Here is a 27,305-nt window from a genome sequence, read left to right as displayed (position 1 = left end):
ATTTTAATTTTTGCTTTGAAAATCTATTATTAGTTTAAATCAAGTTGCAAACGGCTCAGCTAAAGGCTATACATGCTTAATTCAATAAATTTTTGGGATTAAATCAAGTGCTCAAATCAAGTTCAAATTGCTTGAAACAAGCATTTTTTGGATCATTTCAATCTTATTTTAAGATTAAATCAAGTAGGAATTAGGATTATTTCAACATCAAATATACTTAAATCAAGTATGGATTCGAAGTAATCAAGAAAAAAAACCCCACAATCACGCGAAAATCAAAAATTTCATACTTTTTTGATTTGAGATTAATTCAAGACTTTCTCACTTCATTCAATCCAAACCAGAATTACCTTATCTGGATTGAATAAAATAAAGTTCGTATATATGGGAAACTAAAACAGATATGTAGGATACCTTAACTTTTTAAAAGTGGTTTTAGTATTTATTAGTATGTTTGGTTTGGTTTTTAAACATTTACAACTAAATCTCTGCCCTCTCCCTAATATTGTATTCCTCGCCGACTAAACAAACTGGAAAAAGGATAAATATGGAAAATAAACAAAATTAAGTTACGGTGCCTAAATAACCCAGTACAAACGGCAAGTGTTGATCTGCTCGCGAGTCATATCATCGTCATTCTGCAATCGTGAGCAAAAAAAAAAAAATTAGTCTACTACACGCAGAGAAAAAACATGGTTCGGCATGGTTAGGACAACTATTCTATGTTTTTATGTAATAATATATTGTTGTCATAACCAAACAATTGTTATTTTTATTGAACTTCATCAATATTTTTGTTACTGAAAACATTTATATGTTTACGACAATTATAAATATGAGAATGATTCTCTGAAAAATAATTATTTTTACAACAAATAAATGATGATAATTATCTACACGTTTATCCATATAATGTTTAAGATATAAGTAAAATACGTTTACTATTAAAAATATTTTGGTATCGCCAATTTTATATCAGTTGTATGGTTTATCCGCACTAGATCGGATTAAATAAATTGTTAAACAAACGCAGTGTTAAAATAATTGTGAAAAATAAATAATATCTATTGTGGCATGAAAGTGTGGATATATATTTTTTATGGGAATATCAGTGCTTGGAAGTTTTGTGTTTAAAAGAAAATTAAGAAATAATTACATAATATGATAGGTTATTATACTAATAATGATCATAATATGTTTTAAATTTAACCATAATTCTAACCATAATATGTTGCTCTTAGATTATGGTTCCCACAACTATATTTTTTCTCTGCGTGTGCTGAATGTGTGTAACTACCTATTATTAAATAAGGCTTTCTGGAGTTTAGAGGAAAAACTTGAAGAAAATGCTTTAGAAAATTGGTTAATTCAACAACACTAAAACGGAAAAATCCGATTATCTATAATTGAGGCAAAGATCTTCAATTCTCCGGAGAATTTGACAACTGAGAATAAAACTAAGAATTAAAAGAGCTCCTCGTCTTCTAACATATAGCTCAATAAAAGCCATAGCTTACATAAAGGAACCTGAATTAAGAATCCTGAAAAGGATGAAGAAGAATTTATGTGAGAACCGCCATCTTACGCCAAAATCACCAAGAAACAGTTTAAAACTTTTTCAATGAGAATTTTTTTGTTATTCAATAAAAAATTGTCGTATTTTAACGCAAAAACGAAATGGACTGGATTTTACTCATCTCTGTTATGTGGACCTACGTAAGTAAAAAAGTTCTCATTTGAAAATATGTGTACGCATTTTAATATTGTGTGTTTTAGTTTTTTGTGGGATGGGATGCTATATTCAGACGCATTGTATCTCTGATGCATTTAAGTAAATCAGTGGACCTAACACAAGGTAAGCTTTTAGCAAGTTTACATATACGTGGTTCTAAGTCACACATCGGCAGAGCGAAAAATTTTCTTTCCACACTAAAGTTAAGTAGTGTCACTTTATGTTGCAAAAATGCAAAACATTCCATGCACTGCAAGAAAAGTTTGTAAAATTGTATACTGTTTTAGTGTTTACTGTTTTTTGTGTAGTGACTTCACTACTTTACAGTGTACTGTATTATAAATAACAAAAAAAAAAAACATTAAAATGTCTGGATTTTTATACCCTTCACCTTCGTGAGAAGGGTATATATAAGTTTGTCATTCCGTTTGTAATTTCTATAATATAATTTTCCGACTCTATAAAGTATACATATTCTGGATCCTTATAGATAGCGGAGTCGATTAAGCCACGTCCATCTGAAGACTTCAGATATCTTCGAGATCCAAATCTTCAATAATTCTGTCAGACATGCTTTCGAGAAGTTTCCTTTTGAAAATCAGCAAAATCGGTCCATAAATAACTGAGATATGGGTAAACATCTGAGACTACCTCTGAAAATTTCCTCAACAAATTATTAATAAAAGCATAAAAACAACAACAAAGAGATAAAGCAATAATATGTTGGTAATACAGCTCATATTTGTTTGAGGGCGGTAATACAGTGTAACGGTGGTAGTACAATACAACGGTTAATATTTCTCTCTGCTACATTTTATATTTGTTTGTATGTATGTTATGTGTGACATGTGTGCAGAGATACAAGATAAATAACAAGTAAGAGTGTTATATTCGGCCATGCCGAATCTTATATACCCACCATCAAATCATTCATGTTTATGTAGAATTTTACTGATATACTCACATTTTTGAGTCAGTAATAAGTCTTAAAGTCATTTTCAGAAGGGGACATTGGTAAGGTCAATTATGGACCCATGCTATTGATGTTTCTGTTAGTCAGTTCTGAGCGATAAAGTCATTTTCTGAAGGGGACTTTGTATGGGGGAGTAGGGTCAATTATGGACCGATCCTTATAAAATTCTACGAAAAGATTTATGTTTCCGTAAAACATGCTTGTGCCGAATTTCACTGCTATTGATGCTTCTCTTATCCAGTTATGGGTGATAAAGTCATTTTCTGAAGGAGACTTTATATGGGGGTAGGGTCAATTATGGACCGATCCTTATAAAATTCTACGAATTACACCGCTATTGATGCTTTTGTTAGTCAGTTATGGGCGATAATGTATTTTTCTAAAGGGGCCTTATATGGGGGCTAGGCGAAATCGTGGACCGATATTGCCCATTTTCATACCAAACAAACTGCATCAACTATATCTGTGCAAAATTTCAACTCGCTAGCTACTTCCATTTGGACTCTATCGTGTTTTCAAGAGACAGACAGACGGGCGGACATGGCTAGATCGTCTTAGAATCTAATAAGGACCCAGAATATATATATACTTTTATGGGTCTTAGACGAATATTTCAATGTTTTACAAACGGAATGACAAAAACAATATACCCCCCATCTTTTTTGATGGTGGGTATAAAAACTGTATTTTAAAACATGCATGGTAAAGGGTATATAAGATTCGGCACAGCGGAATATATAAATACGTCTTGTTTATGAGTAGGATTGGAAAAAAATGAAACATTGCTCTCGGAAATGCATTTATTTGCAATTTAAGACACAAAATGAATATTAATATATACTCCATGTCAATAAAAGTAATGAAATAATGGAAGATTTTTAAAAATGAAACAAATAATGGATCGTTAGGTGTATTAAAATATCCTCCAAGAACTTTTGCGCTCATATACAGTGCTATAAATGTCAACTATATTGAAAATATATACGAGATAATATGGGTGCATAATTGGTCATAGCTCCCATACAAGGTCTTCTACCGAAAATCACTTAAACGAGCATAACTCATTATCAGGGAAACCGAAAACATGCTCTAAAAAAAGTGTTTTAAGCGCTTTAAATATGCCGTTAAAAACTCAAAATATGCTCTTAAAATTTAAAAAATATGCTCCAAAAATAAAATTTTTCATTATTTTTTAATATTGAAAAGCTCAAAAAGACAGAAATTGTAATGAAATAATAAATGTTTAGTGTCATATTTCATCCTACAAGATTTTTTATAATTGATTCATCTCATAGTTTGAAGTACTAGTTTAATAGAATTCCGTTTTACGTTCAGATAACCAATAAATATCATGAAACCATTTGGACCCCAAAAAACATATTTCAAACGACAAAGTTTTACACATTTCCACCAATTGTATTCATAGCTTCTATACTGACATTTAATCGGTGTTGTCATAAATTCCAATTATTTTTTTAAATTATAAAAATGGATTGGTCTCATGAAATGAAAAGTAATAGGTTTTATGTCTGATTTAAAATGTAATGCTTTATTGAACAAAAAACTATAACATTGGTTTTCGTGAGAGTAATGTATTTTTTCAGTTTTTAAGTTCTACAAACGAATTTTTTTCAAAATTGTAAAATTGGCCGAAAAATTAAAAATAAAAAAATTAAATTTTATTTTTTTAAATAAAGTTTTGAAAATGTACAAAAACGAAAAAAGCAAAAACATCACAATATGCACTAAAAGAGTAAAATATGCTCTAAAAACTCGAAAATATGCCTTAAATATGCTAAAAAAGTCAAATCATGCTAAATTATGCTCTTATGGCTAAAATATGCAAAAATATGCTCTAAGAAATCGATGCCAAATTTCTTAAATTGGTCTGAAACGTATAAATGTCTTATCCATGAGTCCATACGACGCACCACAAAAAACATGCATTTGCATATTTTGGTTTCCCTGCTCATTACTTAAAATCACTTAAACGCGCATAACTCATTACTACTTAAATTAAGATATTGATATAAAATTTGCTACAAGTATTGCTCTTATATACAGAAATATTACAATGAAAGTTTTTTTTTGGATCGGTCCATAATTGGTCAAAGCTCCCATTATTATTGCCCTTAAGAAATATAACCGTGAAAGTTTTTTTTTTTTTGATCTGTCCATAATTGGTTATAGCTCTTATACAAGGTCCCCTCCCGAAAATCACATAAACGCACATAACTCATTACTAAATTAAGATATCGATAATTTGGTAAATGTATAATTTTCAATAAACCTTTTGGGATTTTTTCTCTTAAAGACACGAGAAAACTTAATTTTTAATTTTTAATTTTTTTTTTTGCGAAAAAAGATTGCTAAGTCATGGTCAAAAATTAAAATTTAAACTTAAATATTTTTGTTTATATGAGAATAGAGATTAGATAGATATATCGAAAACATTACTCTGAAAGCATAGTCGAAATTCCAAGCCGATAAGATATATAGATCTCGAGATATATCACTTCAAAAATGAAGAACATACTCGGGTATGTGGGTATTGACATAACGGTTAAACGGGCAAGTTATGGCAAAATAAAAAGATTGCAAATATTTCCCAACACATTGGTCAAATTTTGATTTTTAATATTTTCTTTAACACTTTTAAACATTTTGTTTTATTTCTTATTAAAATCTGTATACAAATTCGAATCAAATAAATTTTTAATGAATAAAAAATATTTTATATATTTTGTACATCAGCCATACTTTTATTATTTTAAACGTTTCACAAGATAAATCTATATTATCATCATTAATTTAAATAAATAATATCGGGGAGAAATTTTGAATATATATTTACTTAGAAGTTTCAATTGGTTATATCATTATTCCAAAAAATTAAAACGGTACGAAATACAGAACGCGGTAAATTATTATTATTATTTTTTTTTAATGAAGAAGCAAAAGTAAAATTTTAAAAATTTACAGATAAAAGGAACGAATTTTGGTGTGTAATATTAAAATGATATAAAGTTTTTGAATTTGAGTACAATAAAGTTTTGAATTCACAGAAAAAATTATCGGTAGTTTATTTTCAATTAACATGTTTTAATTTTCTTTATTTTTTATTTAAACAAATTTTTATTTGTCTTAATTATCTCGTTTTTTGAAACTGTTTGAAACTAAAGTGTAAAATTTTGATTAAATTTTTAATTAATTCAAGTATTTTTTTAATTGATTGAAAAAAATTTTCTGGCCTTCTTTTCTATTTTAGATTTATTTTTAGTATTTTTTATACCCACCATCAAAAAAGATGGGGGGTATATTGTTTTTGTCATTCCGTTTGTAACACATTGAAATATTTGTCTAAGACCCATTAAAGTATATATTCTGGGTCCTTATTATATTCTAAGACGATCTATGTCCGTCTGTCTGTCTGTCTGTTGAAAACACGATAGAGTCCAAATGGAAGTAGCTAACTAGCTGAAATTTTGCACAGATACTTATAGTTGATACAGTTTGTTTGGTATTGAAAATGGGCAATACCGGTTCACGATTTCACCTAGCCCCCATATAAGGTCCCCTCTAGAAAATGACATTATCGCCCATAACTGACTAACAAAAGCATCAATAGCGGTGTAATTCGGCACAAACATGTTTTGTGGGGACATAAATCTTTTTGTAGAATTTTATAAGGATCGGTCCATAATTGACCTTACCTCCCATACAAAGTCCCCTTCAGAAAATGACTTTATCGCTCACAACTGACTAACAGAAGCATCAATAGCGGTGTAATTCGGCTATTGTGGGGACATAAATCTTTTCGTAGAATTTTATAAGGATCGGTCTATAATTGACCCTACCCCCCATACAAAGTCCCCTTCAGAAAATGACTATCGGTCACAACTGACTAACAGAAGCATCAATAGCGGTGTAATTCGGCACAAACATGTTTCATGGAGACATAAATCTCTTCGTAGAATTTTATAAGGATCGGTCCATAATTGACCCTACCCCCCATACAAAGTCCCCTTCAGAAATTGACTTTATCGCCCATAACTGACTAACAGAAGCATCAATAGCGGTGTAATTTGGCACAAATGTGTTTATGGGAACATAAATCTCTCCTTAGAATTTAATAAGGATCGGTCCATAATTGGCCCTACCCCCCATATAAAGTCCCTTTCAGAAAATTACTTTTTCGCCCATAACTGGGTAAGAAAAACATCAATAGCAGTGAAATTCGGCATAAACATGTTTTACGGGAACATAAATCTATCCGTAGAATTCTATAAGGATCGGTCCATAATAGACCCTACCCCCCATATAAAGTCCCCTTCGGAAAATGAGAACATAAATCTCTGCGTAATTTTATAAGAATCGGTCCTTAATTGACCCTACCACCCATAAGAAGTCCCCGTCAGAAAATTACTTTATCGTTCATAACTGGCTAAGAGAAGCATCAATAGCGGTGAAATTTGGCACAAACATGTTTTATGGGAACATAATTCTGTTCGTAGAATTTTAAAAGGATCGGTCCATAATTGACCCTACCGCCCATATAAAGTCCCCTTCATAAAATGACTTTATCGCTCATAACTGGCTAAGAGAAGCACTTTTCTAGTTTAGGAGATATGAGGTTACCGATTTTACCCGTTTTTGCCCTTTTTTACCCCCTAAACATTCGAATTTCCAAAAATCCCGTCTTAGTGGATCTATTTAGCTTTAACTGTTTAGGCTGTGCGATGATGAATCAGTCAATCAGTCAGTCAGTCAGTAACGTTAGAATTTTATATATATATAGATTGTATTACATTTAATCAGTTCTGTACTGTAATATAAGACTCTTAAGTCTTGTGTGTGGAACAACAAATAAATAAATAAAATAAAATAAATAAAATAAAAAATAAATAAATAAATCTTTTATGGGACAGACCGCACCCATTTATGAACCGATCGTGAAAAAATCTTGAAATAATATTTTTGCATACAAAACTAATATTTGTGCCAAATTTTGTATCAATAGCTTAATTTAGTAATAAGTAATGTGCGTTTAAGAGATTTTTGTAAAAGGATTTTGTATGGGAACTATATCCAATTATGTGTATAAAGATACAATTTCAAAATTCTGTATATCATATATCATTATTTGGTAATGAATATAGTGAATTTAAGTGATTTTCTGGAGAGGACCTAGTATGAGAGCTATGACCAATTATAGACTGATCGTAAAACAATTGTATAGTGTAATTTATGTATGTATATAAAATCAGTTTTTTGCTAAATGTATGGATATCAATATTTTTTAATGAGTTTTGAACGTTTAAGTGATTTTCGGGAGAGAACCTTGTATGGGAGCTATGACCAAGTAATGTCCGATCGTGAAAACATTTTGAAATAACATCTATGTGTACAAAAATAGTATTTATGCCAAATATTTAATGGGTATCACTCTTTGGTAATGAGTTATGTGCCTTTAATTGTTTTTCTGGAAGAGACTTTGTGTGGGAGCTATGACCAGTTATGAACCGATCGGCAAAAAAATTTTACAATATTATTTCTCTGTATATGAGCAACACTTGTGCCAAACTTTATATGGATATCTTAATTTGGTAATGAGTAATGGCGTTTAAGTGATTTTCGGCAGGGGACCTTGTATAAAAGCTACGACAAAATTCATGGTAATATTACTGTATATAAGAGCCCCCCGGGGGCATGTTACCTTGGCGAGACCTCCGCCTTGGTGTTATTGCAATCCGGTGTATAAAGAGGTGCCCAATACCTCCAGTCTGACCGGGACTGAAAAATTGGTTGTTTCAGTCTACTGTTTGGCTTAGTCCTTGCATAGATTGGCAGAGGTCAGACCAGAGCACCGCATAATCTGGTACTACGGGTGGCCAGTTGCCCGCAGGACTATGTCCTGGCTGGTCAGTTGGTTGAGGTTCCTTCGGGATCCACGTAGTGGCTGTGGTTTAAACCCAAATTCGCGGGAAGAGTTCGATGCTGTTCGAAAAGTTCGATGCTGTTGTCGAAAATCAACAGATACCCCACAGAGGAGTGACTGTGGGACTAAGCGTTGGAAATTTTCCTTCCTTGTCCAGATATGTTCAGAGTTTACTCTATTCATATCAGACTTGCCACAGCGTGTCACTGTGAGTAAGAACAATGTCTACGGCTTATTGATGGATCGTGCTTCGGTCGGTTACGTCTCTAGGTTGTTGTAGTGTGGTTGTCTTTCAATGTGACTACTTTGGCAAGAGATTAGATAGCTCGAGTACTCCAGCAAAGTACTTGCGCATGGACCGGTCATAGAAAATGTGCAAAAATTGCCACCTGAGTTTTCATTGAATACAAAGGGGCGATGGTTGACCGTTCTCAAGTCTAAACTGTGGATGAAAAAGACCACCGTGGGATAAGGCCGACACGGCAGGTGCTCACGTTAAAACTCTCGACAGTCTGTATATAAGAGCAATACTTGTACCAAATTTTATATGGATATCTTAATTAAGTAATGAAATATGTGCATATGTGACCTATGTTTGTATGCATATGAGCATTACTTATACCAATTTTTATATCGATATCTTAATTTAGTAAGTTTAAGTTATTTTCGGAAGGGGTGCTTGTATGGGAGCTATGACCAATTATGGACCGATCCGAGAACCGACAGTGATATTTACATGCATATGAGCAATACTTATACCAAATTTTATATGGATATCTTAATTAAGTAATGAATTTTTAATCTTGTCTCAATTATTGACATTAATTGTTCTGATTAATTCGTTATTTGGAAAAAAATATATATTTTTACTTTTTTACAAATTTGGTAATTGATATCATCATTTTGGTTATAGATACAAAACTTGTTTGATACAATTATTTTGATAATTAAAACTCATTTTCAGTTTTTTCTGTGTTATTGCAATTAGTATAAATCATACGACTTTTATTATCTCTTTTGAAATACGGATGGAATTTTATCTTAATTTTGTATGATCGTGTGAAGGCTTCTTAGAGAAATATATTTTGGTTTTAGTTTTCTTAATTTTTAGTTAACTACCTTTTCAAATGCTTTGAAGAGTTTAAATCATGCTTTAAAGAAGAAAATTATTAAAAATCCGAAATCTTAAGTATTAATATTTTTTATTGCTTCGTTGCTAATTTTAAAGGTAATTTTTTACTACTCAAGCTCAAAGAATTTTGAAAAGGGAGAAAATGTAAAACTTGTTCTGAATTATATAGTTTGAATGTAGACTTAAATTTCGACATATTAATTTCAGGAGTAAAAAGCAAAGACAATATTAATTGATATATAGATTTAATAATATAAATTCTTTAAAATCCCGGTACAAATAGCTAGTTTTTAAATAATTTTCTTATGTGGTTTTCTGTCCATATTTCAAGTACTTCCACGGTTATTAGTTGTTCTAAATAGAAAAAAAATTAGTTTGGACAAAAATTATATTTAAATATAATCACCATCAAAATGATTATATAAATGATGTAATTTCCATTCAAACAGCAAATTATGAAGATCCAGATTTTCGCTTTTATACCCTCCACCACCATCAGTGGTGATAGAGGGTATATATAAGTTTGTTATTCCGTGGGTAACACCAAGAAATATTTATCCGAGACACAACAAAGTATATACATATACACAGAAAAAAATTAAAAATGAATTTCAATTATAAAATTGCTCATATTAATTAAAAAAAGTTTTGAATATACTCTAATCATCAGAATGATACTATTGATTAACTGAAAATTAAAAATGTTAATTGGAAAAAACATGTCAAAAATTTCAATTAAAACAGTATTATTGTAATTAATTCGTTTAATTAGAACTGGTGGCATATTTCAAATACGTCTTTAATGAATTCGATTAAATTATTGTAATTTTAAATATCGGCTAAAAAATAATTATTCCAATTGAAAATGTATGTAAATTGTTTTTATTGAATATACAAAAAACTATTAAGTATGTATATATGTATGTATGTATGTATGTATGTATGTATGTATGTATGTATGTATGTATGTATGTATGTATGTATGTATGTATGTATGTATGTATGTATGTATGTATGTATGTATGTATGTATGTATGTATGTATGTATGTATGTATGTATGTATGTATGCAATCGCCACGATATTTTCAGATATACTTCATAACTTATAAAAACTCCTAGCATCCGCCGGGGTCATGCGCCAAGAAATATTGATCTAAAAAGAGACAACAAAAGAAAACTTAGAAATACGTTTGAGAAATCTTGCTCAAAGCTTACCTTGTGTTAAGTCCACTGCTTTTTTTAAATGTATTAGGGATATAATGCGTCTAAATATAGCATGATTTTTTTTCTTTTTTTAATTACGCAAATTAGTGACATTGTTCTTGTTTTTTACATACATATTTTACATATATATACATGACCTGTATTCCGTTAGGAATTCATTTAGATTTTTAATAAAACTACTTGTCAACATTTCTAATCTAAACAAGTAAGAGTTCTATATTCGGCTATGCCAAATCTTATATACCCTTTATCATGGTGTGTTAAGAAACAGCCAGTAACAAAAAGTCCTCTTTTATTTACATCACTTTCTTCGGGGTCAACATGCCTAAATTCATGTTTCTAGATTCAATATTATAGACAATTTAAAAAGAATACCTTTTGAATAACGAAAAAGTACCCAAAAGTTACCTTTTATGGCTTCTCACCTAAATCAGACTCTACACACCCAATTTCTTATTTCTAAGTTCAATATTATAGGAAATTCAAAAAAGAACTTTTAAAAAACAAAAAAGTACCAATACCGTTCCCCATTGATTTGTTAATTTCAGGTAAGCCGGGCTTCACATAATTAATTTCATGTTTCTAGCCAATAACAACACACTAGTGCTGCTCTCGTTTTACCTTGTTTTTATAAACAAGAGTATAACAACAAAATTTACCGTATGATTATGTATTTTGTTTTTGTTTTTTGCTATTTCTGGTTAAGCATGAATTTTTGACGAAATTTCAGAGGTTGTCTCGAATTTTTGCTCATATTTCCGATATTTATTGACCGGTTTTGCTGATTTTAAATAGCGATCTACACGAAAGCGTGTCTAAGAGAATTATTGATGATTGCGATCTCGCCGATATTTGGGGTCTTCCAAAAACTTATTTCAACAAACACACAGACGGACAAACAGACAGACAGACGGACCAGAATATATATATACTTTATGGGATCGGAAAATTATATTTTAGAAATTATAAACGGAATGACAAACTTATATATACCCTTCTCTCGAAGGTGAAGGGTATAAAAAAAGGTTGAGTATTGTTATATTAACAATGTTGCTGGTAACTTCTTTATTATTATATTTTAAACATTTTTTGTAATAATTAAAAAAAAATAATTATGCGTGTTTCAATATAGAAATTGTAAATTAACAACTAAAGTTGTTACACGGAATTTTTTTATAAATACCCAGAATATATATACTGAGAATTTCTTGGAGTTACACACGGAACGACAAAGTTATATATACCCTCTATCACCGCTGATGGTTGTGGAGGGTATAATAAAAATAATTGGTTGAAAAATTTAAAAGTTATTATAAATTCCCCACACTAATATAGTGTCTCAGAGTATAGAATAGGAAATGTGGTAAAAGCTTAAGTTATTTTGGAAAATATATGCTAAAAAAAACTATTTTATTACATAAAACATATCTACATTTACTCGAATATAAGTTTTTGCCCTAAAAAAGTAAAGTGAACCTGTTCTGAGCTGTAATAAAAGAAATTACACGGCAGTTTAAAAACTCCATTTTTCTTTTACAAATTGTAATTTTACCGCGTACTTGCTTTTTAAATTCTGAGAATTTCATGAAATTTTTTTGGAATATTTTAGAAAATATGTCCTATTATTTACCGTTCTGGAGTTATGGCTAATTTTCAAAATATCTTAAAAATTGCAACCTGTAGCGTGTGCACAAGTTTTTCATTGACATATGAATATAGATATTTTTGGGCGATACAAATAGCAGCGCAAAAACATAACACCCTTCGCACTATAGTGGTATAAGAATGTTTTTAAGAGCCAAAATCTCTTTTTAAACTTTTGTAAGGATCGATTTATATACGATCCTACGGGGTTCTTCTTCTTCAAAAAAAAAAAAAAATACTTTAGCGCACCTTACTGGCTTAAATTACGAGTACGGCGAAGAAATTCAACATAAACAAGTTTTGTAAGAACCAAAATATTTCTACCAAATGTTATGAAGATGAGGATCGTCAGAAAATAAATTAATTTATAAGGAAACAAGCCTTTTCGACAACGATTTGATGAGGCTCGATTTTTACGAAAATCGAAAGTGTCATTTAGACTTTTATTAAACTAAGTTCTGCCTTTTTTTCTTGACATATGTACTAAGCAAAATAATGGAAAATTAACTATTTTCAACGGCTTTGTCCGAGCGTGCGCAACATGGATACACAGATAAACAGACGGATGTTATACTTTAAGGTGGTTGTAGGACCAATAATTTTGAGTGTTACAAACATTAACACAAACTAGGGTTGCCAGATTCCGATTCGCAAAAAGCTGGACAAAACAAACAAAAAAAAAACAAAAATACTGAGAAAATGCAAAAAAAAAAAAAAAAAATGCAGGGGTTCCTTAATACCAATTTCGTTTTGTTATAATCAATAGATTATAAATATATTTTTAGTTTTCCTCGATCACATTGTTAACTTAGTTTTTTAGTGCAAAAAAAAAAAAAAAAATAATAAAAATCAAGTTTTTACTTAGGCTTCGTTTCAAAAAATAAAATGTTTCCCGTTTTTGTGATATCACAACTTTTTAGATGGTTTTTGTATCAATGATTACTATGCTGTAATAATTTTTTCAAAATTCCAACTCCTTCTTCTGCATATCTGAGCCGGAAACCATTGATTTTGAGCGACATTTTTTACAGAGCAAAAACTGTAGAATTTATAGGAAATCATGCTCTAATAATTGATTTTATAGGAAAAATCAATAAGAATGAGCTTAATTTCGCACTTTTATAACGCTTCAAAAGTGCACTTAGTATTATCAAAAGATGCACTTTTTTCCAAAAATATTTCAAAAAAAGTGTCTTTGTGCATAATCAAAGTATGCTTTTTGCTGAGACAAATGGTGCAAAAACAAAAATTTTATCATTAACCCTTTCACCCTTAATTAACTTTAACCTTTAATTAACTTAAAATTTTCAGATTTTAAACTTTACAACGCTATATTTCGAAAACCACGAAAGTTATAAGGCCCAAAATTTGTCATTAAACATGTTATATATGGAACATTAATTGGATGGAGTTTTATTAAATTCAGTGATGATGATGAAAAACACCATTGTTTGATGGGAAATTATTTAACCACAAGCCAATATTATAACCATCATAACTCCTAAAGGGATTACAATAAATTAAAAATTTTAACACCATTGTTTGATGGGAAATTATTAAACTACAAGCCAATATTATAACCATCATAACTCCTAAAGGGATTACAATTAATTAAAATTTTAACACTGTTTTTAAGGGCATTGAATATTATATTTACGAATGATAAAATCAGGTTTTGATTTTTTTTTTAATTGCACTTTTTTCTTTTGATCTTATGCATTTATAGTGCATCTAAATTAAGTTTAAGTTTATATATCTGAAATTTTTCTGTAGAATAGTATACTAAAGTCAGATTTGAAATATGTACAACAGTTTTCGGTTTATAAAAAAATGTCGCCCAAAATCGGCATTTTGGCCGCAGATATGCAGATGAAGGAGTTGAAATTTAAAAAAAATAATTACGCCAATATTAGTGATGTTCAAAAAACTGCCATAAAAAGTATGATATCACAATTTCAAAAATATTGCGTGAAGCCTAATACATATGTATTATTATTTAAAAATATTACAATTAAATAAACTCACTGCATTCTTTAAAATTCAATTATCTAGAGTTATTGCAGTGTACTAAAAAAAATTCTATTTAGCTGGACAATCCAGCCAAGTCCAGCTAGGCTGGCAACCCTAACACAAACGCATAATACCCTCCCTACTATAGTGGCGTAATTAATAATGAAACCAAAAAAATAAAAATGGTTTCGTATGTTTATTGCAAAATGTATGTAATGTAATACACATTATTTTTATTTTGAATGAAATAATTTTACTCATTGTCTTGGCAACTTAGAGAGAGAATCAAAATGAGAAAATACTAATGGCACCCACTTGTTTTATTTACAGGATACTAGGATACTATCTGTGTAATAACAGAGTACTAATTTTATATAAACGCATACATACATAAAAATTTAAACTTGTTGCGTGTTTTTATAACCATCGAATGATCTTGTCATTCGGTTTGTAAATTTTATATATATTAGGTCCCGCCTATAAGTTCTACCCGACATATAAGAATAAAGGCTCAATATCATTCATTGCTTCCTGTCATCTATAGAATGACTAATGTATTCCTCTTAGAACAAGTATATAGTATATTAAATCAGCTAACCACCAAAATAGTCAAATGGCTAGAGTGGACTGCCCGGAAAGTTCCGCCGATCTTGGACTTGTAGCATGTATTATAAGTAAAACACTGCTGCCTTAAATATAAAAGAATATTTCAATTTACTCTTTCATATCCATACACATACACGAGAGAAAGCTAAATTTTTACTCCTTTTTTTAGTTATTGTTCAATTTACTCTTTGTCTTCCATTCGATGACATTCAACAAATTGTTAACAAAATGTCAGAGCATAAATGTGTTAACATTGTTTGTTTGTTCTGCACTTTACACAAGTTAGCATTTAAATAAAAAAAAAACCCGCAAACTATGACCTTTTATTTAAAATTTTAATTTCGAAGAATTTCATAAATATTTTATTATGTTTTTATTGTATGTTCTTTGCCATTTAGTAAAGAATTTTCAATTTAATATTTTATTCTAAGAGACTTGATAAATTATGTAAGTTTATTTAGTTCATGCTTTCGTAAGTGCTGAAAGCATGAACTTAATCAAATAGGGAATATAAATTTTGATTTTCAATTTGTTGCCTGAAACTAAAATATTGAACAAATATGTCTTTGTGTACTAAAAGTTTTTGCTGGATATATACCTATGTGTCTATATCCAACCTTCAGGATCTAAATAGCATTTTACTAGAAACGTGATTTAAAAAATTAAAAATTTAACTATAGATGAAAAGATTCAGAGATAATAATCAAAGTTGAAATAAGTAAATAATGCTACAATTTACTAAGTCGAATCTAAAATAAACTACGATTTTCATTGGCAGACAGTAACATATGACTAACGTTGTCAACTTCTATATTTCAAAAAGCAAAGAAATGTATGTATGTAAACGCATGTGCATTTGTCATTTTCGGAAGTCCTTATATGGTGGCTACACACAACAGAACCAATATTATAATAAATTCAAAAAGTTCCTTTTAGAATAAGTCCTTCTTTGACTTCCCTTTTATATGATCTTATGATTCCATATATATAGTGCTTTATTTTATGCGGAGTTTTAGACTGCTATTGTCGAGCCAACAGAGATCATCTCATCTGCGTGGTTGTAAACAGAAGTTAAGCAACGAAATAGTAATGATTAGATATATCGAGTACTTGAAAAAAGTACCACCGGTGTGCAAAAACCTTATTTAAATAGATATAAAAGTACGTTTACTTATACAATTATGTGATTGTGATAAAATTAAAGTGTTCTAATCAAAATAGAGATATAATATATCTACCTTGTTGACATCACTTAATGAGAGTAAAATTAGTCAAAATAAAACCCAAACATACACCCACAACCTCCAAAGCGCAATAGTTATACAAATTCCTATTGAGTATTTTTTTATCTTTCTCAGTCGACTGTGTTCATATTTATACCCAACACCACTATAGTGGACCTACACCCACCTTATAGCATATCACTTTTTGAGTCTATTTAGCTATGTTCGTCCGCCAGTTTGTCTGTCTGTCCATGTAAAACTTGTGCGCACGCTACAGGTTGCAAATTTCAAGATAATTTGGTGAATTTCTTCTTTTGGTCCAAGGACGCTATTGAAAAGGGTTGAAATATTCACATTTTTAATATACTGACTGGTGTAAGCCACCATATGGTCAGCCATGCCAGACTATACATTCATACTTGTTTTTTATTTATTTGTTACCACTGTGTTTTTATGTGTGATTGCGTTTTTTTATAACCTAGCAGTTTTAGAGATATTTTTTACTTTCTATAAGATCAATTATTACATATTCATTCAAGTTCCAAGTATTACAGGATAATGAAATATACATACATTTTTTGTATTGAAGTAGGTATGTGTAATAAGTAGTGTTATTTCTTACAACTAATAACGCGGAAAAGTAATAATGCTGAAGTAATCGGACTAAACTGCCAACCTACCTATTGATACACCACCACCTGAAATCCTTGTTATTCGATTTATGAGTGTGCTAAAGTTTGTTCCCATTAGGTGTTTAGAAGGAGCTTATTTCGGTAAATTAATCAGATCATTAGATCGTGTATGTATGCAGACGTATGTGCAATATTAATTAGATGTATATAACTCATACGCTGATATGTTATTTACAAAGAAATAAGTACAACATTTTAAATGGCAAGATTAATTTTTTAGTTCTTATAAAATGTTTCTCACTTTATTGCGGATTTCCACTATAGCTACAATGTCATTTTTTATATTTTCCATCCCTGCTATTTATGTTATTAAAATGAGAGAAATTAACGGCAAATTTCTCCCACTTGAAAACCAACACTATGAATTATTTGAAGTCTGGCGCGCTTTTTGATTGCAAATACAAAATGTTTTTTTTTTGCGATGATTTTTCTTTTAACTACCACCAACACAAACAGTTTATGAACATTATAGTTGTAGATTTAAGCGTAATCGTCATTATTAAAAGCGTCATAGAAATTAGTTATGTGATAAGACTGAAAATTTTCTTTAAAAATTCACTGCTTATTTATTGACAATTTTCGTAATACATTAAGTTAAAAAGTTGAAATTTGAAAATGTTTGTTGGTGTCTTGCAAAATCGAAATTACTTGTAATTGTAATTGAAACTTTTATAGCAATTTTAATTGGTTATTGGCCAATTACACATTACTAGTAATTGTAATTGGAATATTTCGATTTACAATTAGTAGTAATTGTAATTGGTTATTGCCCAATTACACATTACATGTAATTATAATTGACCATGTAATGAATTTCTTAGTGTAAACATAATCCCCATCCATGTTTAAATTAAATATTCAGTTCACTGAGTGAATGGAAATCTGTAAAAAGTTTTGGTACTTTTTCGTTATTAGACTGATACTTTTTTCAAAATATTGAATAAATGAGAAACTATAAAAGACCACTTTTTTGGTAATTGCATAAGAATGTAGAATCCTGATGGAACAATAATCTATAAAAGTACTTTTTTATTCTTCAACGATTACTGTTTTAATATTTTAAAATATGGAACCTAGAAACAAAGACTTTCAGTCTATGGTACTTTGTTGAAATTCAATCATTCAATTTTTCGTATTTACATATACAGATTTTGAAGAACATTTTAAGATCAGCTTCGCTATTGTATACGTACAATAAAATGAGCAAAGTAGTAGAGTGGATTGTTTTTGTTTTGTAGCTGCTTTTGTGTTGTTTTTATTATTTTCTTTGCTTTCATTTCTCTAAACAACAGTCATTTGTTAGTAGCCCGCCATTCAGCCTGTCATTTGCCATTTTTGCTTAATTGTACCCTACACCATTTGGGTGGGTATTTTGGGTTTGTGTTGCTGTATAAAACCCATGTAAATATTGGCTATACATCGTCCTTATCCTTTTTATCAGGTTAGAATAATTTTTAAATCGATTTTGCAATGACCTTCTGTCTGTCCGTCCATGTAAATCTTGAAATTTCCATTGTTCATTTTGACCCAAGAGGAAGCTTATTAAGGAGCTTATTTTCAGAAAATAAGCTCCTTAATAATCATTAAATTGCCTCCTTTTAAATATATTCACAACTGGTGTAGGGTATCACGTAGTCTGCCCAGTCGGTCTACACTTTTCTATTTGTTTTTATTATGTTTTTCTTCGTTCGTAAAATTCACTTTATTTCACAATTATTAATCGTTTCAACAAATATTTCATACGTATCGTCTACAAAAGTAGAATGAAAGAAGAAAATATTGAGAAAAGCCACCACAACACATCAACAAATACAATACCGATGACGACAACAACAACTACTACAAAAATCATCACAATTTTCTTTTTGCATTTTTTCCTCTGAAGATTTTCAGACAACAGATTTTGTGTGAGTGTAAGTGAATGAGTGAGAGTGTGTGTGTGTGTGTTTGTTTTGTTTTTCTTTCACCGGCTAGTAAAATGTTAGCTAGTAGCGGCTTGGCGGCTCAACGGCTCGTCTCGCGTCAATCTAAACGGGCAAAAAAAAAATTAATAAAAATTACGAGAAATTCTCAAAAAATCACTTGTTGTTATTTCGAAAATTTAAGTAAAAAAATCTAAAAGAGAAATAATATCATACATATTCATAATAAATGAAGAAGAAACGTAAAAAAGCCAAAAAAAATAATCAAATAAAACATAAAAACTGTGCCAAAATAAATATTGTTCATACAACGTGTTGCACGTTTACGGTTTATTTAACAAATACTTGTTTGTAAAATAAAAGAGAATTAAATATTAAAAATTTTTTTATACAAATTATACAAATTGTAAGGAATTTAATTATAAACAAAATAAATTAAGAGTATAAAATCAATAATTAATTTAAAAAGAAGAATAAAATATTTTGTACGTGTGTGTGTGTAATTTGCTCGTTTATCAATGTGTTTATAATCTAAAAAAGAAAAGATTTATATGAAACTAGAAAACATTTTCTCCAAATATTTTTGGGCAATTTTATTTTATACACATAAATTATTAACATAAAATTGAAAACCGTCGGTGTGGTTATTTTGTCATGTTCGCGAAATATTTTATTCCGTCGGTGTTAAAAATTAGTGAAAATATTTTAAATTTTTATAAAAATTAAAAAGAAAATATTATAACATTTCTAAATTAACTCACATATTTATATCAAAAAGGTAAATATGTAATATCAACAAGTGGTTATAAAGGAATCTTTGTAGTATTACAAAATGTTCTTAAATGCTAAAAATAAATAATAATTTCTAGGAGTTTCATTTTATTGATATCTTTGATAAACAAGTCATATGCATACGCCTGCCAGTTTTCCAATTCACAATTGTCGTTGAAGCGTTGTATGTCATGATTTTGTTCAAAACGAAAACAATAATAAAATCACGACATACAACGCTACAACGGCGATTGTGAATTGATAAAGTTTATCTGTTATAAACAAGTAATGTACTATAGTGTGCCATGACCGACTATATAATATCCTACACTAGTTATCGGTCAAGAACAGCTCGACTTAGAAGGGTCAAAGTTCGACATTTTGAACATACAGGGTTTCATTCAAATATCTGTCACCCATTGGTCTATTCTTCATTCTTTCCAAAAAAAAGATAATTATAATATACACTACTATATTAAAGAGGCTATTGGTATTGGCGTTTATGGTAATGTTTATAACACCCAAAAATATTGGTCTTACACCCACCTTAAAGAATACCAATCAGCTTAGAATCACTTTCAAAATCCATCTGAGTGTCCATCTAAAGCATGTGCGAACGGTACAGGTCGCAATTTTCAAGATAATTTGATCAAATTTGGCACATACTCTAATTTTATCTCTAGGGCGAACACTATTGAATAGTTGAAATCGGTCCACTATTTCGCCTACCCTCCATTTAACCGTACCCCCGAATAGGGCTTTTGGGCTCATAATTATGTTAAATGTAAATTTAATAGATGTTTAAATGACACTCTATACATTCCCGTCTATACATTCATATTTTTTTATTATTTTTTTTCAAATTGGACCTTTTATACATTTTCCCAGAAGGACTTTATAGTCCCACAATAAGATGCGATTGGATATCCATAAATAAATTAACTCAAGAATGATTTTTTTTTCAATATTTGGCACTTAATTTTCGCCTATTTATACCCAACACCACTATAGCGGGGAGGGTGTTATACGTTTGTATTGATGTTTGTAACACACAAAAATATTGGTCCTATACTAACCTTAAAGTATTCCAATCGATTCAGAATCATTTTTTGAGTCGATTAAGACATGTCCGTCCGGCTGGCTGACTGTCCATGTAAACCTTGTGAGCAAGGTACAGGCCGCAATTTTTTGCACAGTAACGAAGCCTATTGAAAATGGTTCAAATCGGTAATTTTTTTCCTCCAATTTGTGCTTTTTATACCATAATTACGTCAAATATACTATGATCTCTTTAGAAATTGGGACAAATAATTTTTATATAAGTATAAATGACACTGCCGATTTTCGTAATGATCGACCCTTACCTGACCCTATCCCCCATACGAACCACCTTTCAAATGATGTCTTAAACGTCTAAAATTGACTTGTAACCATTTGTATCGCAATAAAACTTAGCAAAAATGTTATTTGAAAATATATCTTTTCCCAAATTTACGGAGGACCGGCACGTAAATTTGGGAAAAGCCTCATTTAGAAAATTTTGTTTTTATCAATAAATTGCTTAAATACTTTGGAATTAAGTTAAAATTCGACATAAAAGTTTATCTATGAAAAATAAAAATTTTAAAAATAGGGTCTAGGGTATTATATGGTCGTCCATGCCCGACTATACTTTTTTACTTGTTTTCAAAATGGACTTTTTGCTGCCTTTTTCTTTAAGAGCTTTGAGGTTATCTGAGTAAATTCTGTTGATAGATGTTTATTTATATAACATATTAAATTTGAATTGTTTACATTAACGTTATTTTCTGAAGCGGGTTTAAATATAGTCTAAAATAAGTCCGATCATTCCGAAATTTGGTAAGATCGCCTTCAATAGCGATACAAATATATTTAACAGAATCATGAGCTTAAGGGAATTTTTTTACCTGTTTGAGGTGTAAGACATTTACTATTGTGCTCAAAAAGGAGCCAAGCCACAATGTGTGATCACTCATTAAGTGAAAATGAGAATAATGCTTTAAAGAATTGGGCGATGTCAAAGAATAAACTATTTTTATATAAAATTCGTTTCGTTCTTTGTTCTTCTTTTGTATCATTCACCTTCGTGAGAAGGGTATGAATGTTAAAGTGCTTTACTTGATCACCTGAGTTGACGGCCTTATTTCACGGTGGTATTTATCAACCACTGGGTGAGCTTCTATGCGCCTCACCACCGCTACATTGTGGTTTTTATACACCGGTGCCAATTTACCTTTATGAAATTTCGGGTCCAGTATACGTACTTAAGTCATCTTATCTCTTGCCATTGCAGCCCTGTTGGGAAATAACAGCTGTTATTAAACAAACTCAATATAACCCCGACAGAGGAAAACCTAATATGTCGCCCAACCAATAGAACCTTGGGGACGGATCAATATTTATTTAACAGACTTGTTTCAGTAGCCACAAGGACTGTTATAAGTTGAGCATGTTAAGAGTACACTTTAGCACGCTCAAACATAAAGGAAAGTAGGTACAAACCGAGACATCCTCTGAAAATTTTATAAATAATATAAATCTTTCGTCCATGCAGAGTCAGAATTTTTAAAAAACAATTAAGAAGTTATAGTCGGGGGAGGCCGACCATATAATACCCTACACCTGTATACTTGCTCAGATATACTTAAGCCATTTATTGCTTAATAAAACTGTGGATATTTAAGTAAAATTTTGATGGGGGCTTTTTATTAGGCCCTATAGTTATAAAGTTTTGTCGAGATACGAGTATATTAAATGCAATTATGAACTTAAAAGCCCTATTTGGCAGGTTCAGTTCTATGGTGTCTAGATGAAATAATGGATTTTCAATAGGATTCGTCTACGGTACCATAAAAGATCATGTGCAAAATTTCATTGCGACCTGTAGTTTGATTACAAGGTTTACAAACTCTATTCGGGGGTTCAGTTGTATGGGGGCTAGGTGAAATAGGCTTCGTCCCTTGGGCAATAGAATATCATGTACCAAATTTCATTGAATTATCTTCAAAATTGATTACAAGGTTAACATGGACGGATGGACATAGCTAAATCGACTCAAAAATGATTCTGAGCCGATCGGTATACTTTAAGGTGGGAATAGGACCAATATTATTGTGCGTTACAAACATTAGCACAAACCCAATATACCCTCCCCACTAAAGTGGTGTGGGGTATAACAAGAACAATACAAATAAACATACGGTAAAATTTGTTACTTGTGTGGCCTTCGGTAGTGGCATCCTGTCTGGTAGACAAGAAGTGATGGGTTCAATTCCCACCTAAGACACTGGTTAAGCAGAGCACAACAGGCCCCAAAAAGGCCTAGGTGTATTTCTTTAAATTTGATGTACACACATCCTCCTGTTAAACTTACTAACTAACTGCTTGTTTATAAAAACAAAGCAGGGCAAGAATGACATTACGAATAAAGCTTTATGTTTTTATTGGGTAGAAACATGAATATAATCATGAAGAGCCTGGAGTTTTTGGTACTTTTTCGTCTTCAAAAGGTATTTCCTTGAAATTCTATAACATAGAACCTAGAAACTTGAAATGAGTTGTGTAGAGTCCGGATTAAGTGAAAGCCCATGAAAGGGGACTTTTTGGTACATTTTCGTTCCTAGAAACATAAAAGAACTTTTTGGTACTTTTAATACACAATATCACAAAATATATACTGCCTTTGTGATCCTGTTTGTAAAATATTGTTCATAGACCCACAAAAGTATATATATATTTTGGGTCCTTATAAAATTCTAAGACGATCTAGCCAGGTATGTCTGTGAAAGCACTATAGAGTCCGAAAAAGAAGAGATAGAGAGTTGAATTTTTTCATAAATATAAATATTTTTCATGGGTAAGGTTTCCATATGAGCCAAATTCTCTACTTTAAATTTCCTATTCTGTATTAGTGTTACTAGTCAAAATCTCTCTAGCCGAATATGTTTTATTTTTGTAATTTTATGCTTAATTAAACATAATAATATAAATTTTTTGAAATTTATTTTTTTTAATAAAATTTAAGAAAAAATGTAATAAATATTTTGTAAAATATTTTTTTAATAATTTTTCATTATGCTACAATTTATATTACGAGCAATTTCATATATATTACGAAACAATTTCGTAAATAAATCAATTATTGAATTGATTAAATACTTATAAAATTTATTGATTTATTTTTTTGCAGATTTGTGTTCAAAATCAATTTAATTCATCAAGACTGATATGTAATTGACCCAACGAAAATATTAAATATCAATTAAAATAAAAAAAATAATGTTAATAAAACATAAATAATTTTATTACTTAAATGTAAGTGTGATTTAAAGTAAATCTATGTATGAATTTATAATTTTTCTCAAATAAAAAAAAATAGAAAACAAATACATTTAATTTATTTTTAGTTCTGTTAAATATTTATTTAAATTATGAGTTCAAACCATTTATTTGCATTTTAATTTGTTTTTATTACTGAGTGTGTGAGTTTTTAAGTTTTATATTGTTTAAATTGAAAAATATAAAATTTCTGAGTTGAAATTAATTTTTGTGTGAACGTAAAAATGTTGTTAGCTATGCGTCGAGAAACTGAACATCACCATCATACAACCGTGCCAACAGTAGCCGCAACAGTAACAGGTGCTGTTGCAACATCATCGTTAAATTTAGCTGCAACAAGTTCATCGGGGCATAATAATCATAATTTAACTTTGTCCACAAGTAATGCAGGAAGTTCGGATTCATTAAATACTCCTTCTACTCCATTGCTAAATTTAGGACGTTCACCATTGCAGTTTACAGCACCACCGCCGCCACCACCACCCATTACCGTACAGCCGGGACCACAATTTGGTTTCTATACACCTGCGCCGGCGGCAGCATCTTCATATTTTCATCATTATACACATGCTGCACCGACATATGCACCCCCCACGACCAGTGTTGGAGTACATGCTGCCTCCAACGGCAGTTATGTGGCCTCATCTGAAAGTTGTAGAAATGTGGCTCCCCCTAGTGAAGAATTGGAAGAATTTGTAGATATTTTTCAAGTTCAACATTTACTCTTAGATCATTCGGCTGCCAATGGCAATCAACCGCCACCTCATAGTCTTATGCCAATGAGCAGCTCAGCACCTGTAACAGCTTCAGTTAGTTCGGCTCTTAGTACAGAATCTCAAACTACTACTACAACATCGACATCTACAACATCAACGACTACTGCTACTAGTTTAGCAAAACCCCAACCTAGACCGCGTTTAAATCTTCAGAAAGCTTCCGAGTACGCCGCACAACATCAAGGTAAATAGTGAAATGCTTTTGATCGATAAGTAAGATTTCCAAACTTTTCACTTCAATTTTAGCTGATTCACCCTCATCACGCCGCATGCTTTTAGATTATCCCAGTCCATATTTATATGGCAATCATTATCATACATCTCCCAGTGAGGACTTAGTTGCTCTTTGGTTTGGCAGCAATGGCTCAGGTGAGTTTATGCAAAATGTTTTTATAAAATTAAATTATTTTGAATTGGTGAAATATCATTTATCTTCGGTTGTACAACATTTTCTTACCTAATATTCGTCTAGAGATTTTAAAAACATTAAGAAGTTTAATATTTTTCTCCGAAATTTAATATAAATTTCAGTTTATGACACATTTTTAATAAACACGCACTAAATTCCTATATGTATGTTAAATATTCAACATAAATTGCCAGTTACAATTGAATACTGCAACACAAGGCGAATTCAGATAAGGTGGTGGCAGTTCTGCAACAACAACATTTCCCATGTATTTTGTTTTTGCTTTTGGTAAATGTCAAAAACCATATGTACGGAGAATTCATTTGATGAAAAATTTTTGTAAAATGTTTATATTATATTAAAAATATAGCTTAAGGTATTAAAATTTGTGAGGAAAATATATTCTGAATTGAATAATGTTTGTTTCCATCGAAAAATTCTATTCCGGCAGCTTAATTTGCAAAATTTAAGTAAGTGCCTTAAGTTAAGTAAAACTTAATTTTTTGTGAAAAATAAACAAAAAAAGTACATATTCATGAAAACATTATATTACGAAGGAATGAATATTTGTTGCGAATGTATAATTCTACTCCGGCGAAGTAATTTTCAATATTTGGCCATAATGGTGCAGCCGCCGGACGGGTAAATACCTCATATGGGTTTTGTTATATAAAGCGTTCCGGAACAGACTTTTTTCAGTTAATCTTTTTATCAACATAGTGTATATATAAAACAATATTGTTTAATTTGTTAACATTTAATAGATTTCAAAATTAAGCCATAACGTAGAAGTCAGTTGCCGCCAGCCGGGTAAATACTTCGTATGCGTTTCTTAATATTAAGTGTTCCGGAAGAGATTTTTTTTAGTTAATCACGTTATCTACACAATTTTTATATAAAATATAAAACAAAATTTTGTAATATGTTAACATTTAATAGAAAAAATATTTCTCTTAAATAACATATTTGTATACATACCTATTATGCCATTATTTAAATAAAATGATATTTGTTTACGAGATGTTTGGTATTTTCAGATTTCTTACATAAATTATTCAAAATATTAACGAAGTTTTTCTCTGTTTAACGGAAATTTTTAAATTTAAAAATGTAAGCAATAACAAACTTTGACAGCTAGGAAAACCAGGCGAATTAAGAAAAAAATTATCAGCTGATTGATTAACACCACCTTATATGAATTCGCCTTGCTGCAACAAGTGTGAGATCTTGTGTTTAATTTCCTTTTAATTTGTTTGCACATTTTGTTGTAGCATTTTTGTTGTTTACAAAATTGTTGTCACCGCAGTTTGCTGATATTTTCTATGCTGAAGGAAAGGCGTTAAATTTAAAATTTTATTATTACTTAATATAATGAATTACTACAGTTATGATACAATAAAGAGCACACTGTAAATAGTAAAGATACGGTGTTTTTTAGGATAAGATATTCATGTTAAAAGAGAATCAAATTTGCCTAATTTGACAGCAAAAAAAATTTATGATAATTTTAAAAAAAAAGTAGAATGCCTTGACGCGTATAATGCTTAAAGTAGATCTACTTTTATAAGCGTCACAAGCGGCGTACGAACATGTCAGCTGATTTTGACATTTTATATTCTTTATTTAATGCGTATTTATCAATTTTAATAACATAAAATGAGTTTAATGATAAAACAAGCGAGAACGCGAAGTAGGTATGAAAATCGCATAATGCTTTGACGCGAAGACGAGTAGTGTGGACCTCCGGATTAAATTCTTTTCAATGAGTGGAATATATGAAAATGGGCAGAATTAAATTAGTGGGCATGGTACTTCCTAAAAGATATTGTGTAGAGGTGAGCGTGTCCACTAAATGTACCAGAAATATCCGAAAAATATCGCTAGAATGTCCTG

At 30.4% G+C, this 27,305-nt stretch overlaps 1 protein-coding gene and 1 long non-coding RNA gene across 2 annotated transcripts; both read left to right on the top strand.

Moving 5' to 3' along the window:
* The first annotated feature begins 1,286 nt into the window (after positions 1–1,286).
* On the top strand, positions 1,287–24,325 carry LOC124419570. Its single transcript, XR_006940694.1, has 3 exons — positions 1,287–1,716; positions 1,777–1,855; positions 24,079–24,325. It is a non-coding gene; the product is annotated as an uncharacterized LOC124419570 (long non-coding RNA).
* A 4-nt stretch (positions 24,326–24,329) lies between these two features.
* LOC124419269 (probable serine/threonine-protein kinase dyrk2) lies at positions 24,330–25,464 on the top strand. The gene is made up of 2 exons (XM_046947902.1): positions 24,330–25,187; positions 25,250–25,464. The coding sequence occupies exons 1-2, from the start codon at positions 24,452–24,454 to the stop codon at positions 25,462–25,464; spliced, it is 951 nt and encodes a 316-aa protein (XP_046803858.1). The 5' UTR covers positions 24,330–24,451.
* Positions 25,465–27,305: the final 1,841 nt, after the last annotated feature.

This window comes from Lucilia cuprina, chromosome 4 (genome assembly GCF_022045245.1).
Source record: "Lucilia cuprina isolate Lc7/37 chromosome 4, ASM2204524v1, whole genome shotgun sequence".
Taxonomy (NCBI): Eukaryota; Metazoa; Arthropoda; class Insecta; order Diptera; family Calliphoridae; genus Lucilia; species Lucilia cuprina.
This window is presented reverse-complemented; position numbering and strand designations above follow the sequence as displayed.